Below are 16,462 nucleotides of genomic sequence, written 5' to 3' on the forward strand. Positions count from 1 at the left end.
TGTAAACACTGGCAATTTAATATTGAGATTATCCGTAACATGGATACATGCAATCCATATTTTCTCAGGTGCAGCGTGGAGGGCAGAAACGGCGATTGCAGAATTTAAATTACAATATGGAAGACACATAATTCTCAGCTTCTTCGTTGGGACGGATGATAAAGACTCGAATCGGCATATAATTCATGTAAGTTTATACAATAGCAAGAATCGAAAACAGTTGCTCTATTTTCAAAGCTTCAACAATGGTTACATAAAAATTGTGAGATCTGAGTGGTCTCATTTTAAGTTTGACGATGCAGAAAATGAATATGAGCGTAGTTATTAAAGAACTATGAATCAAATATGACAATGACGCAGATCCCCGTACATCCATATTTGGAAGATGGATGGCCTATTTTTTATTTCAATTTTACCATGCATTTTTTGAGCTGCCCTGGTTTAGGGATTTGTGTATGTTCAATTTCTTGTTCAGATACAATTTTGTATTGGCATGCATCTCTTTTTGCATAAAATCCAATCTTCTGCGATATTTGACGTTCTTGTTTTTTAAATACTAATGCAAGGATATAGCCTCAAAAGTTATACCACGAGACACAAGTAACATTTAGTTCGTTTTTTTCTGTTTTCTTTTTCTGGCTTCAAAATACGCTATAGAAACTTCACAGTTATTCTCTGGTCTCATAGTGCACTTACACACACACGTATCTGTATATGTAGGACTATTACATTGAAGTTGGGCAATCAAACCTAAGTGGAATTTCCGCCACACGTTATATTTATATTTTTTTTTAAATAAGCCATTTAATATTTTTTGTTCAAATATGAGAAGAATGTAATTTAGTTTCTCTAAATGTTCTTTCAATTCAGTAGTTCCTCTAAAGAGAGATGGTAATCCTGCACACGCTACAACAGAGATACTGAACCAAAGTCAATAAACATGGAAGAGGTAGTGAGGAAAACCTAGCTGGAATTTGTTAAAGAAGTGTGGCTCTTAAGAGAAAAGTTAAGCATGGGCAAAGTACGTCAAGCGAGATAGGAGTTTCATATAATCGTAGATCAAACTGGAGTCCTGTTTCAAACTGTGTACAATTCACAAAGAAAGGTGCCTTAGAATGTGCTGAAATGCGAGTAGTAACCCAGGCTATCTTACCTCACCCTGATGTTGTTATCACCCTTTAGGTAAGTCCAGGTTGGTACTGCTCAAGCTTTCAGAGATTGATACTTACAAAAGTTTTTTCATCCACTTCAGTATTTTCCTGGTTCTATATTGTGACATCAGTTTGCGGCAGTAGTCTGTCTTGCTGAGACTTAGTGGAGTAGAGTGATATCCTGGGGATCCTAAAAGTCAAAAAGAAAGAGGCACAAAGTAGTCACTGATGTGGGAATCACATCCCTACTATACCAAGCAAGTACACCTCTTCTTCTGCTGGCCTAGAGCATCTGACAGAAACAAGACAGGTTGATGGCTATGTGGCAAAATGGAGCATTATAACACTCGCCCGAATAAAGCCAACTTTATCACTTCAGCCCCCCCTTACTGCCAAAAGACAACAATTACTGTCTGCACACGAAGTGCGCTGAAGGTTACATTATGACCAATTTATGATCTCTAATTTTGTCATGTTTAGACCCTAAGCTTTTTTTGGGTCATTATAGCTCTATGCACTTCCCCGTTCAACCCTTTTTTGCTTGGAGTGATCAGTAAACAAAAAATATACAACTTGATAGTTGTTAGTAGAAAATGCAGCTTGCCATAGTTGGAATAATAAGCCTCAGTGGAGGAAATAGTTACTAAGGAAGGGAAAATGCAGCTTATTTGTATTTTGTTAGGTATGTGTTTATTTATTAATTTTTTTATATAGTGCAACTCAACCAAGGGGGAATCTCGGCACTGTACAGCAGGAGAACAAGTCACTGAGGTCACCCTCATACAAAGAACCATTTAAACAACAAAATTAGAGTGTATGAGTCAGCCTGTGTGCTATTAAGTGAAGATACTGACAAGAAGTTGTAAGACTCTGTTATTCAAGTCATACACCACCACAGGATGCAGTCAGCTGGAGTCAGCTATAGAACCTTTAGGTGACACTTCAAGGAGATCATTCCAACTGGTGTAGGACAGGAGAGGGAAAAGTAATGTTCGAACAAGGTAAATTATAACACACCTCCCTTGGCTGGGAGAGGTAAAAATGCAAAGCACAGTCATTAAATTCATATATAAAGAAAGTGGAATAAATGTGAAACAAGGAAATAGGAAATATCATACTTGATAATAAACCTCACACAACCATGATATCTCAAAGATGTAACCAGTAGGACCCCAAGGGAGGCACGGCTAGTACACATATCACTGCAATAAATATTTGGAAAGGAAAATTAAGAGCACTCCAATTTAATGCCTTAATCTCTGTGCCATCTAGGCAAGAATGTTTTTTGAGTGGAGTTGTGGTAAACGATTTTTTCTCCATGCCCCAAGTTTAACCATTTTCAAAATGCACTACATTTCTGCACACCCTGGTTATTCTAAATGGCTCAGAGTACTTGGAATCATTCTTTCTCCATGGTTTGGGAAGATCCACTCGGACCTACTCTCCTTCTCAAAATTCTGGAGTTTTTACATGTTTGGTGATATCATACCTGTGTTTGTATTTATCCTGATGCTGGGATATTTTCCCAGATATTTCACTCCTGTCCACCACACATGCACACCCTTCTTCCTTAACCACGTGGTAGACAATTTTGGTTTGGGAGTTCAACTTTTCAAAAATGCAAAATGAGAAATTCACGTGTTACAATTGGGTATGCCTACACGGTATCTTGAAGGGCAGGTTTGGCAGGTGTGCCCATCACGTCTGCTCTCTGCAAACATTCATTTTTTCGACTAGCCCATTGTCATGTGGGAAATACATATTACAGGAAACAGTGGTCCCTGAAAGCAAAATGGTAGAACAAAAAATGAATATAGTCAAAATTGAAACTATATTATAGCCAATGTCCAGCCGGGCATGGCAACTTTAATAAGTAGAGGTTGTTAACAGTGATCCAGAAAATGTAAGTAGAATCTTGGTGGGACACAAGCCTGTTTCCTAGGACTTACATATCATGTTGACAACAAATAGTAGAACACATTCAGGCAATTACATTGATGTTTCTTTTTAGAGATAATGAGTAGCGAAACATCTGGTATTCAAATTGCCACCTTCACAATATATTACATATAGAAATATTTAAAGTGTAGGGTGGACAACAGAGTCGACGGCGTTTCGATCCTTATAAGAGGGATTCAGGATCATCATCAGGACTATTTAGTTAAATTGCCCATATTTAGAATGCCTGAGTAAACATAGGACAATAAGGCAAACGTAAAACAAACACAGGTATGGAAGGAATTACATGGGAGGAAAGGGGAAAAAAGAAATAGCAATGAATCGATTTATAATTACATATAAACAAAACATTTAGCATCAGAACGGCACTATGTCAGATCAGGGGCTAGTTCCTGGTTGCATTCTCATGCAGTGGTACTATAGCGAGCATTCGTCTACTGGAAACGAAAAGATTGATAAGTTACAAGGGAACCAGTGCGGTTTATAGGAAAGATTGCGAGATACGCTATGGAAAAAGTAGCGAGAAATAGTAGGTGATTCATACACGCTAAAGTTGCTGAGGATTATCATTAGTTGCGGAGTGCGGATTATACCGGTGAAACGTAGGAGGGTGCTGCATAAGGAAACATGCGGTTTCGGAAGGGTGACAGGAGGCGGTAACGGAGTGGGAGTGAGTGGGGGGAAAATACCTCATGTTGCCATGGAGGCAACGAAGCAGGAGTGAGTGAGGGGAAATTACCTCATGTTGCCAAGGAGGCAACGAAGCAGGCGCCGAGTCACGGTCTGGCAATGTTACGTAAAAAATAATGAATAAAAAATGGTAGGATCAATGCCTGTGAAGAAATAAATATAATAAGTGGGGCGAAGCGTAGTGGAATGATCGTAGGATGTGCCGTGATTAAAAGGGCTTACCTACGGACAACTACTTCCGGAATGGAGGGCACGGTAAAGTCTGATGAGAAAAAGTGAATAATATCAGAATCCAAGAAGTGAGCGGAACAAACAGGTGGCGGGTCCGCAGTGGCGAGGCTTACCTTAATGCACTAGAAGAGATGGGTTCCGTGGCCATGCAGGGGACAGCGTGTTCGGACGATGCCGGATCAACTGTGAAGGCGGAGTTGTAATGCTACATAATGTAGGTGTGTGGGCAGTCACATGGGTGGTCATGTGATCAGGGAGTGGTGCCGTGCAGGTGAATGGGCGAGATGACGGAGAATCGTGGCGCCATATTGGAAGGGTAAAGAGGAGGGGGTTAGTTAAATGAAGAGCAAGGCAGCCAGCGAGTTTAGAGGTAGGTAAAAGAAGGGAAAAGTGTGGAGGCATGCCTTGACAGAAAACGAAAGTATTATGGAATTACAATGGATATTTATATACCGCATAAGACATAAATACAGTATATACATATATTTTAAGGGAACCAATACCCATCAGGCAACCCAGTAGTGGGAAACGAATACCATTGTTCACGAAGCACTGGCAACGAGGTATGGTACCCATGAGGGTTAAACCTTAAATAGGTACTGATAGTGTTCCAGTCAGTGTTCAAGAGATTGTAAAATGAATTGAATCCAAAAAGTTCATAGTAAAGAGGTCCAGTCCTCAAGGCGATTCAGCCCTCTGTGTATGCTTCCTGTCTTGAGAATCCACTTTAATTCTTCCTTGTTCAACAGTTGGGCGAGATCAGCGCCCCTGGGTGGGATCTTCACTACAGAAATTACAGTCCAGCGTATTTCATCCTCAGTGTGGCCCTTGGCCTCAAAATGTTCGACCAATGGTGCATTGGGGGTTTTGCATCTTAATCTGCTTCTGTGCTGACAGATTCTTATCCGGATTTTTTGTGTGGTCTGACCTATGTAAATCATATCGCAGGGACATAAGATTGCATAAATCACATTACAAGTGTTACAGTTACTGAATTGTTTGTGTGGTTTACGTATATTTCCATATACAAATACCCTTCATGACCATTGGTCCTTACCATCTGTGATTGGTCACAATAAATGCGGCAACTGTTCTGTGTGTGTCTTTACCACTGACTGCAAAGAATTTGTATATGGAAATATACGTAAACCACACAAACAATTCAGTAACTGTAACACTTGTAATGTGATTTATGCAATCTTATGTCCCTGCGATATGATTTACATAGGTCAGACCACACAAAAAATCCGGATAAGAATCTGTCAGCACAGAAGCAGATTAAGATGCAAAACCCCCAATGCACCATTGGTCGAACATTTTGAGGCCAAGGGCCACACTGAGGATGAAATACGCTGGACTGTAATTTCTGTAGTGAAGATCCCACCCAGGGGCGCTGATCTCGCCCAACTGTTGAACAAGGAAGAATTAAATTGGATTCTCAAGACAGGAAGCATACACAGAGGGCTGAATCGCCTTGAGGACTGGACCTCTTTACTATGAACTTTTTGGATTCAATTCATTTTACAATCTCTTGAACACTGACTGGAACACTATCAGTACCTATTTAAGGTTTAACCCTCATGGGTACCATACCTCGTTGCCAGTGCTTCGTGAACAATGGTATTCGTTTCCCACTACTGGGTTGCCTGATGGGTATTGGTTCCCTTAAAATATATGTATATACTGTATTTATGTCTTATGCGGTATATAAATATCCATTGTAATTCCATAATACTTTCGTTTTCTGTCAAGGCATGCCTCCACACTTTTCCCTTCTTTTACCTACCTCTAAACTCGCTGGCTGCCTTGCTCTTCATTTAACTAACCCCCTCCTCTTTACCCTTCCAATATGGCGCCACGATTCTCCGTCATTTCACCCATTCACCTGCATGGCACCACTCCCTGATCACATGACCACCCATGTGACTGCCCACACACCTACATTATGTAGCATTACAACTCCGCCTTCACAGTTGATCCGGCATCGTCCGAACACGCTGTCCCCTGCATGGCCACGGAACCCATCTCTTCTAGTGCATTAAGGTAAGCCTCGCCACTGCGGACCCGCCACCTGTTTGTTCCGCTCACTTCTTGGATTCTGATATTATTCACTTTTTCTCATCACACTTTACCGTGCCCTCCATTCCGGAAGTAGTTGTCCGTAGGTAAGCCCTTTTAATCACGGCACATCCTACGATCATTCCACTACGCTTCGCCCCACTTATTATATTTATTTCTTCACAGGCATTGATCCTACCATTTTTTATTCATTATTTTTTACGTAACATTGCCAGACCGTGACTCGGCGCCTGCTTCGTTGCCTCCTTGGCAACATGAGGTAATTTCCCCTCACTCACTCCTGCTTCGTTGCCTCCATGGCAACATGAGGTATTTTCCCCCCACTCACTCCCACTCCGTTACCGCCTCCTGTCACCCTTCCGAAACCGCATGTTTCCTTATGCAGCACCCTCCTACGTTTCACCGGTATACTCCGCACTCCGCAACTAATGATAATCCTCAGCAACTTTAGCGTGTATGAATCACCTACTATTTCTCGCTACTTTTTCCATAGCGTATCTCGCAATCTTTCCTATAAACCGCACTGGTTCCCTTGTAACTTATCAATCTTTTCGTTTCCAGTAGACGAATGCTCGCTATAGTACCACTGCATGAGAATGCAACCAGGAACTAGCCCCTGATCTGACATAGTGCCGTTCTGATGCTAAATGTTTTGTTTATATGTAATTATAAATCGATTCATTGCTATTTCTTTTTTCCCCTTTCCTCCCATGTAATTCCTTCCATACCTGTGTTTGTTTTACGTTTGCCCTATTGTCCTATGTTTACTCAGGCATTCTAAATATGGGCAATTTAACTAAATAGTCCTGATGATGATCCTGAATCCCTCTTACAAGGATCGAAACGCCGTCGACTCTGTTGTCCACCCTACACTTTAAATATTTCTATATGTAATATATTGTGAAGGTGGCAATTTGAATACCAGATAATTCGCTACTCATTATCTCTAAAAAGAAAGATCAATGTAATTGCCTGAATGTGTTCTACTATTTGTTGTCAACATGATATGTAAGTCCTAGGATACAGGCTTGTGTCCCACCAAGATTCTACTTACATTTTCTGGATCACTGTTAACAACCTCTACTTATTAAAGTTGCCATGCCCGGCTGGACATTGGCTATAATATAGTTTCAATTTTGACTATATTCATTTTTTGTTCTACCATTTTGCTTTCAGGGACCACTGTTTCCTGTAATACGTATCAACCCAAGGTCCCTGTCCAATTCCTTTGGGTGCCCTTGTCCCCCCTTTTTACATGTGGGAAATACATAGCAGTTGATTTTGTATTTGAAGATATGTGAGGAATTCCTTCATGAGATTGGATGTAAACTGTGCTCAGTTATCTGTGACTAAGTTATCTGGAATAACTTCCTAATAGAAAATATCTTCGAGAAACTGGATAAAAGAATTAGTGTTAATCTGATGTACACAATTCATGACAACCCAGCATTTGTGGTAATCTATTAATACCAGGATTAAAGCTTCATTTAAGACTTTCAGATTTAGGGGGCCTATTATGTCAAGAGCTAATTTAGACCATGTAGTGTCTGGGACTACAACAGGAGAAGTCAGACTAGCTCCTACATCCTTATTGCTGGCATCTGTGGTTAGGACGGTGGGTTTAGTTGGGTCAAATCTGCCCAGAGAAGGGGTTACTGTATTGCTAACTTTTACAGATGTGAACGCAGTTTGGCACTCTTCACTCCATACAAAAGGAATATTCGTCTTAAGCAAACTACGCAAAGACTCCACAATACTGGCATAACTCTGTGTACATTCGAAATTGTATTATGAGAACCCAAAAGGTTTAAGCTCTTAAACATTAATGGGAGCTGCAGTAATCTGAATGGATTCTATAAGATTGAGTTTGTGCTTTATACCATCCTGGGAAATGGTGTGTCCTAAATTTGCTATGGATCCCATACCCATTTGCTATTTTTCCTTCTTTAATTTTATAACTGCTTAACACTTCTCTAAGCATTTCATTGTGCTCCTTAATTGATAGGGCTCTTGTCCTGGAAACATAAGAGCAGATGCCAGGCTTACAGGCATGCACTAATACTGGGATGCAGCCAGGGGAGTAACAAATGAGATGAGGTGGCATGATTGAGGCTGAAGCTACACTTGGTGATATGCTGAGGATAAGTCTAAAACACTAAAACAGCTTGTATTCTTAATCAAAGTGAGGAGCTGATGAATGCGAGCAAGTTGTTGTCGGTCCACCCATATGTTAGTGTTGACATCCCAGAGATCTATGCACAATCTTATGTCTTTGCTAGAGATTTGTGTCGCTAAAACTATCGGAGCCAACCATTTTAAACTCTCTATAGGTTTAATGAACCCCAACTCTAGCAGTCTGTTTAGTTATTTCCTGGAAAGGGCGTGCATCATGTGAGGAATTGGACTCACTTTATGTGCTGTATATTTAGCCTTGAATTTTAACTTAATGCTATGTTGCTAGTCTTTTAATAAATGCAATTTATCTATAAATACCTCAAGGAAATCACTGCAGACATCATTACCACACACAGAAGGGTCCACTAGGAGTACTTGGTATGGACTTTTGGGGTCTAATTTGTTACCCAGCTCTTTTTGATGCCTCCAGTCCAATAAAATAGAACCTTTTTTAGTAACGTAAATTCTTCCAAAAGTGTTCCTTCCTTTGAAACTAATCTTCATAGTGGTCATGCCCAATAACGGCATGGGATCCCTATTGTAACCCCCTGATTTGATGTCAAACACTACTAGTTCACTCTGCTTCTCAAGAAACAACTGTAAAAACTATTTTTTTCAACTAATGTGTAAGGTGAACACGAGTCAGCGAACACCATTACAGGAATATTATCAAGTGTAATTCTACAAGAAGGAAAACTTGTTACATCAATAATATTCTGTAATTGGAACTCTAATTTAGTCTCAGATTGGTTTGTTTGTTCAGTAACTAAGTCAGGTTTTGAATGCAGATTCCTGCATACTACAGCCAAATGCCCCTTCTTCCCACACTTGTGGCATATTAATGTGATGGCCTGACAAAACAAATTATTTGCAAGATGCCCTGAGCTGCCGCATCTGTCAGACCTGAGCTTATTTCCACTCTGTGCCTGTTTTTTGTGGTTCATCTCTTTGATGTTATCTTGTTTATTGATTACATTTACCTCCACTTTGGTGTCACTTCCCACTTTCTTCTCTAATGTAATCAGAAGTGTGTTCACTTCAATGTCAATTGCTTGTTTAAGATCAGGATCAACGACTCAGAGCTTTTCTTGAATTTTGGGATTATTGGTACTTCGGACTAATTGATCTCTAATAAGGGAATCTGATAACAGTTCAAACTCACATGCCTTGGATAATCTCTTCAAAGCAGCAATGTACATTTTCACTTTTTCTCCTGTTCCTTGAATTCTAGAAAAAAAAGTTGTGTCTTTCTGACACCTTGTTTATCTTTTGTCCAAAATGCTTTTCTAACTTGTTTATAGTGACTTTATTAACATTATCATCTTCATCACTGTGAGGTTCTGGACTTTTAAGAGTCCAGAGGTGTCAGGGAAACAACACCCAAAGACCCCTGAGTTCCTCCTGTCTCGGTGCACAAATAAACAGAGACACGGGCTTCTCGATGGTGGCGTCAAAGACCAAGGTTTATTTACTGCAGGGACACAGAAGTCATAGGAACCACACAGAGGCAGAATCTACGAGACTGTTCAAATTGCATTAAGTGGGTTGTTCTTTAAATACACGCAAAATGTCTTAAGGCAACATTACACGAATATTTCTCATGCCCAACCCGGTATCCCAAACAAACAGTAAATAGACATCAAACAATAATTAGTCGTAGGATTTCGGTATTCGATCAGGTTCCCTTGACAGTTTTCCATTCTTTGTCCGATCCTCCCCATCATAAAAATCGTAACCTCCCCATTGTAAAAGCCCAGAAGGAGAGGAGCAGAGCCAGGTGCAAAGGATTGAAAAGTAGGATAAGAGGTGTTTATGGATCATAAACGGGCATGGCTACCGTCTTTGGCCTTTCAGTCAGGACAATGGACACGAGAACCAGTATAGCAGGACTGGCCTCAGGCAGGGGAGGCAGCTTGATTCTGCCTAGTCATGTAGCGTCAGCCTTTCTCGGGGCTTGAGCTTACGTGTCCTTAACAAGGTGACTCTGCCGGGGTCATCGCCCGTTCATTGACTATGTGAGGGCAAGAAACAAAATGGATGCCGTAACTAAAATGGATGCCATGACTTTACAATAGAATGCCCTATTTCTCAGTGAATTCATGCTAGTTGCGTAGCGAAAACACTGTCATGCATGTAATGGATCATTTGCGGTTCATTGGTACCGAAATCGTGTCAGTACTACGATACCGAATTCACGGGTTCGGATCGCTACAGAACCTCAGACCGTCCTTTTGCCCTTACATAGGCAATAACTCACTCTATGTCAGAATCCATTTCTATGTTCATCAGGTCACTGATATGTTGTTGAAGCATTACTCTATCCCGTGGCGTATCTCTAAAAACAGGTGGTCTTCTTACGCATGTTGAAATGCAGAGGTTACATAAGGCAGGACCACACTGGACAATGAGACAGCACGAAAATAAAAATACCAACGCAACACCAGTGACTATCAGAACCTTCCATCCCCACGCAGACAACAGGCTCCAGAACCATCCCATTAATGACCAGTCACCTTCCTCTACCTGAATAGAGTCAGAAATCTTATGTAACTTAGAGATGGCCTTGTACACCGTTGGCGCATTATCTGGGATAAAAACACAGCAACTCGATTGGATCATCTTACACACTCCACCTCGATCTGCAAGTAACACATCAAGAACCATACGGTTCTGTAACGTCATGAGGCGATCCGCTTGAAGCTCAGCTGTCAGGTTACTAAGGGCACCCGCAGTTTCGGTGATAGTGGATTCGACTACCCGTGTTAGTTGACGTAAGTTTCTACTGTTGGCCATAGGCCCCTAGAACGGAAGGAAACCTTTGAAGAAGTCTCCTGCTTCTTGGTCAGCAGTATCTTCCTTACTGAAAACACCTCTCACAACTCTAGTTTTGTGATAGTCCGGTGCAGCAGTGTATGTCGGAGGTAGCAGTTGAGCGATATAACATGAGCCTGAGAAGTCAGCAGGCAACCATGTGTATGCTCTGTCTTGGCAAACAAAATAGGTACCCTTAGCAGCTATGAATGCAGGGGAAGACTGTGACGGGAAAACATATGTTTCGATACAGTCACTCTTCCCTAGTCGAGCTTTCGGATTCCTCCCATTTCCTTGCAAACAGACCTGACCTTGGTGGGGTACGACCCAGATCGGAGTCGAGCTTTTACGTTTGTTCTCACCCAGAGTAATGCCATATTCCGTAACATTCCAACCCATGTAAACTCGCAATTCATCCTTGGGAATGAACGGAGTATTATTGACATCTCTAACCATGTCAGTGATTCCTTTTACCAAGGCTCTATTAGCAGAGTTATACCGAGTGGAACGCGGAGGTCGTGGAGGATAGGTCTCTAGGGCATAAGCGAACATGGTCTGAAATGCCCAGAATGATCCATTATAACTAAAGGGCAGGACCAGATAAGGGATGCCCTTGTCCATGGTATGTGGTATCAAGCCACACACCCAGCAGTTTGTTGTGTTAACCACTAGTTGATGTTGGTGCAAGAGCTGAATGAAAGTGTTATTTATAAACTCAGAGCGTCGAGCTTGCTCGTGGGCAGGAAAAGGATGGAAAGAATGGAGAGAAACAACAGTCGGAGAAACAGGAACATGGGGAGATACTGTAGATGTAACAGGTGTAAAGATCAACTGAATACCAAAAATAATTCCGCCTACCAAAGTTATCAAAACAATTAGAAGTGTCAGAGTACATTGCATTAGAAAACATTTGCTATATAATATGTCATATAGCTTCGTCTTGTGCACATTTATGACATTAACCCGTCGCAGTTCAGGAAGCTCCATCTTCTACAACCGTTCGCAACGGATGGTTTGTACCTGTTAAAAACTTGCCTCTGTTTACCCTGGGAGTTCCCAAGATAGACAGAAGAAACCGACCTTGTGTCTGATTCCCTGCAAATTAAAACAAGGCACACGTTACGACCCTACGGTAACCCAGATGGTAAGGTGAGAGAAACAATAAAAACAAAAAGATAAAGAATTTTGAGCAAACTTCCTGACTGAATGGAATGCAGTAAGATCAAAACAGTTTTCAAACAGAAAGGTAATTATGCAATGTCATTAGTTCATAACATGAGAACGTAGATTATATCTGTACTTTCCGGGTCTTGTCTGATCTTGAAATAGCTGGTCTACAGGTGCGGAAATGTTCGACTCCACAGGTGACAAATGTTCACTTTGTACAATACTCGGTCCAGGATTCAAAGGAGTGGTTCCTGCTGAGGTGTCAAAGTTCTGTGTTTCAGTTCGTGGGTGGTCCGTTATGTACTCTGCATCACTGAAAGGGATGTGCCTAGGAACAGGTTCTGTCTCGGATACACCAAATCCCTGTCTAACCCAATTGTCATAGGGGAGTGGGAGAGGGACACGCTTCGTATGGCTAGCGTGCACCCAATTTTTCCTTCCAGCTAGGCGTACAGCAGTTCTTGTTGTGAGGAGTACCTGGAACGGACCCACGAATCTTGGCTGGAGGTTCCGAGTTTGTTGTAAATTCCGAACTACAACTTGGTCGCCTGGTTTCAACGTGTGGCCTGGACTCTCTGGCAGTTTAGGCAAGGATTCGAATACCTGTTGATGAATAAGGCTTAATTTAGCAGTCAGATCATAAAGATAATCAATCAACATTGGGTATTCAATCTGTTTGAATTCCTTTGGCCTAGGGACTCCCCAAACATTAGCAGGACGACCGAACACAATCTCATATGGGCTAAGCCCTACTCGAGAGTGTACAGTCGCTCTGGTGGACAGTAGAGCTAAAGGCAGTGTGTCTGGCCAAGAGAGACCAGTGGAAGCTTGAATTTTAGCAAGTTTCAGCTTCAGGGTGCCATTGTACCCTTCAACCAAACCCGCTGACTGTGGGTGATTCGCACTGTGAAATTTCTGGGTAATACCCAGACCCGCACACACACTCTTCATAACTTTCCCTACAAACTCACTTCCATTGTCCGACCAAACAATCCGTGGCATACCATACCTGGGGAAGTACTCTTTGAGAAGGATTTTGGCAGTGGACATAGCAGTGTTATCCTTTAACGGATATGCCTCAATCCATCTTGAAAAGGCACAGACTACCACTAGGACGTATTTAAGATTGTTACACCTATCCATGTGGATATAATCCAACTGAATCACTTCAAAGGGACAAGAAGGGGGAGCAAAATGACCAGTTGGGGTTGGGGTTCCCTTGCCAGGATTATGCATCAGGCATATCATGCAATTTTTCACCACTCTTTCCGCACACTTAGTAATTCTATCGTTCTTCCATACTGGAGCTAACATTTTACAGATCCCTTTCGAACTGATGTGCACCGCACCATGCGCCATCGTGACTACCGCAAGTACATACGCATCAGGTAATATCCAACGTTGCTGCTCAGACAAATCAACCCAACATCCACTTGAATCCATTTTACCCGTTTTCTCTTTCCATTCATTCTTCTCATTTTCAGTTGCTTCATTCTGGATTGACTTCACACTTTCAATCGTATTCTCACACATCCCTGATTCAGCAATCCATCTTGCAGACGTTGCAACATACATTCGGCTCGTCATGTTCTTGGCCGTCTCTTTGGCGACCTCATCAGCAAACGCATTCCCACGGCCAACATCATCCGTAATCTTCCGATGTGCACTGCACTTCACAATCGCAACTTCATTCGGTAGGGTCAGGGATTCCAATAGATCACTGACTTACTGTCCATGTTGGATCTTAGTTCCATGGGACGTGAGAAAACCTCTTTCTTTCCAGAGACGTCCAAAGCTATGTGATACGCCGAAGGCGTATTGGCTGTCAGTAAACACATTCACTCTCTTTCCCTCAGCTAAAACACACGCTCTTGTTAGTGCAATTAATTCTGCAGCTTGGGCAGAATTCTGACTTACTCTTGCAGTCTCAACAATCGTACTCAAAGTCGTAACTGCATACGCGGCCGTCACATCACCATTCTGTAATTTAAAACACGACCCATCGACATATAAGGTGCCGTCTGGATCTAGTAACGGAGTATCTTTCAAATCAATCCTACCTTTTGCCTCTTCCTCAGTTCTGAAACAACAGTCATGGGGCTCTGAATCACTCGACTCCTGAGTAGTCGGCAACAGCGTTGCTGGATTCAATATGTTGCATCGCTTAATCTGAATGTGACTTGCCAAAAGCGTCAGCTCGTAGCCTGATAGTCTAGCACTGGTGAGGTGCTGAGTTTTCGTTCGATTCATGAGTGTATCCACAGCATGTGGAACCATGACTACTAACATGTTGTTCATGACAAGTCCAGCAGACTGTCGAATAGACACTGCAGCTGCTGCTGTAGCTCTCAAACAACTTGGCAATGCTTTGGCTACCGGATCTAATGTGGATGAGAAATATGCGCAAGGTCGCTGTTTGTCACCAAATTGTTGCGTTAAAACACTCAAAGCACAACCTTCTCTTTCATGGACATATAGTGTAAACGGCTTACTGTAGTCAGGAGTACCCAACACAGGAGCTGAACACAGCGCATCACGTAAGTCGGAGAAACTCTGTTGACATTCATCAGACCATGGCAAAGGGCTCGGAACACCTTTTCCAGTCAGGGCTACCAATGGTTTTGCCATGAGAGAAAAATTTGGGATCCATTGCCTGCAGTATGACGTAATACCCAAAAACGCACGCAATTCTCTCTGTGTACTTGGTACAGTCATCTGCGAGATTGCTTTGATTCTCTCTGGGGTCAACCTTCTTCCCTCCTTTGACAAAAGATGACCTAAGTAGGTCACTTCTTGGCAACAATATTGCAGTTTAGAAGGTGACACCTTGTGATGTAAGTCTGACAAATGACGTAATAGAGAAATTGTAGCTGCTTTGCAAGTTTCCTTGTCATCAGCAGCCAGTAAAAGATCGTCTACGTATTGGATCAGAGCAACACCAGGAGGAAGTACAAGAGCATCTAATTGACTCTTCAATGCTTGACTGTAAATTGAAGGGCTCTCACAATAACCTTGTGGAGCGCGCTTGAATCTGAAACTGCGACCTCCTAAGGAGAAACCAAAAATGTCTCTACTTTCCTCGGCTATCGGAATGCTGAAAAATGCATTTTTCAAGTCGATAACTTTAAACCATGAGGCTGAGGCAGGAATCAACGTCAATAATGCAGTGATATCTGGGATCACAGGAAACTGCGGAATCACTATTTTGTTTACTTCTCTGAGGTCAATCACAAATCTGTAGATTGGAGGCTTGGAAGGGTCAGTACGTTTCAAAATCGGCAGAACAGGACTATTGCAGACATTTCCTCTAGTTTCCTCAATCACATCTTTCTGTATTAAGTCTTTCACAATCAGTAAGAGTGCACGTTCCCCTTCATTCGAAATCCGATACTGTGGGATTCGTGGGAATTTAACATTCGCTTTCAGACTTACCACATAAGGGGGAATTTCCAAGAGGCCTACATCGTTAGGACCAGTTGCCCAAAGAGTATCAGGGAGAGAACGCAGCTCCGGTGGGAGCTTATCCATCGACATATACATTGGAGAGATGACTCTTTTGCCTAATGTGAGCTGTACTCCCGAAGGAGAACAGTACAGTGTCGCATGTAGGCGGTTCAACAGATCTAAACCAAGTAGATTCTCATTACAACCGGTTGTTAGGATAAGGGGTGCTTCTAGTTTGCATGGCCCAACAGATATTGACAAAGGACTAGAAACAGGATTGTGAACAGGGGCGCCTGAGAAACCTACTGAAGTGTTCGTTAAGCCAGACAAAGGTGCGCCAGGGAGTTTCGCATGCATAATTGAACTTTTTGCCGCACCAGTATCCAACAGAAACGGTTCGACCACGCCTGAGGTAACTACTGCGACATAAGGTCCACTCTGATCAACTGGAACTGATACTACTCCCTCTCTTTGCCTGTGGCTGTCCTAGTACTCGCTTCTCTGAATCTCCTCATTATGATCATGATAATCTTCAGCATGGTACTGTGGAGATCTACCTGCTTGCACAGATTGTGCATTTCGCTGATCGAAATAATTCGATTGGCGATCAGCCTGTGGTGTCATAGTACCACGTCCTCTACCTCTAGGAGTTTGCATAAATCCAACAGTACCTCTCTGAGCTGGGACACCACTAGTCTGTGCGTGCAGTACCGGACACTCATTCTTATAATGACCCTCCTTTTTACAATAGGCAC

General features: G+C 42.2%; 1 protein-coding gene across 3 annotated transcripts in view; it reads left to right on the forward strand.

Annotated features, from left to right (window-relative positions):
* The window catches only part of MME (membrane metalloendopeptidase), a 523,853-nt gene that overhangs the window by 290,994 nt on the left and 216,397 nt on the right, over positions 1 to 16,462 (forward strand). For all 3 annotated transcript variants that reach the window (XM_085634818.1, XM_085634819.1, XM_085634817.1), the window contains exon 7: positions 69 to 187. In XM_085634818.1, coding sequence (XP_085490944.1) covers positions 69 to 187 — 119 coding nt within the window. The remainder of the gene's footprint in view (positions 1 to 68; positions 188 to 16,462) is intronic.

The sequence above is a fragment of the Triturus cristatus genome, chromosome 11 (assembly GCF_964204655.1).
Source record: "Triturus cristatus chromosome 11, aTriCri1.1, whole genome shotgun sequence".
NCBI classification, from domain to species: domain Eukaryota; kingdom Metazoa; phylum Chordata; class Amphibia; order Caudata; family Salamandridae; genus Triturus; species Triturus cristatus.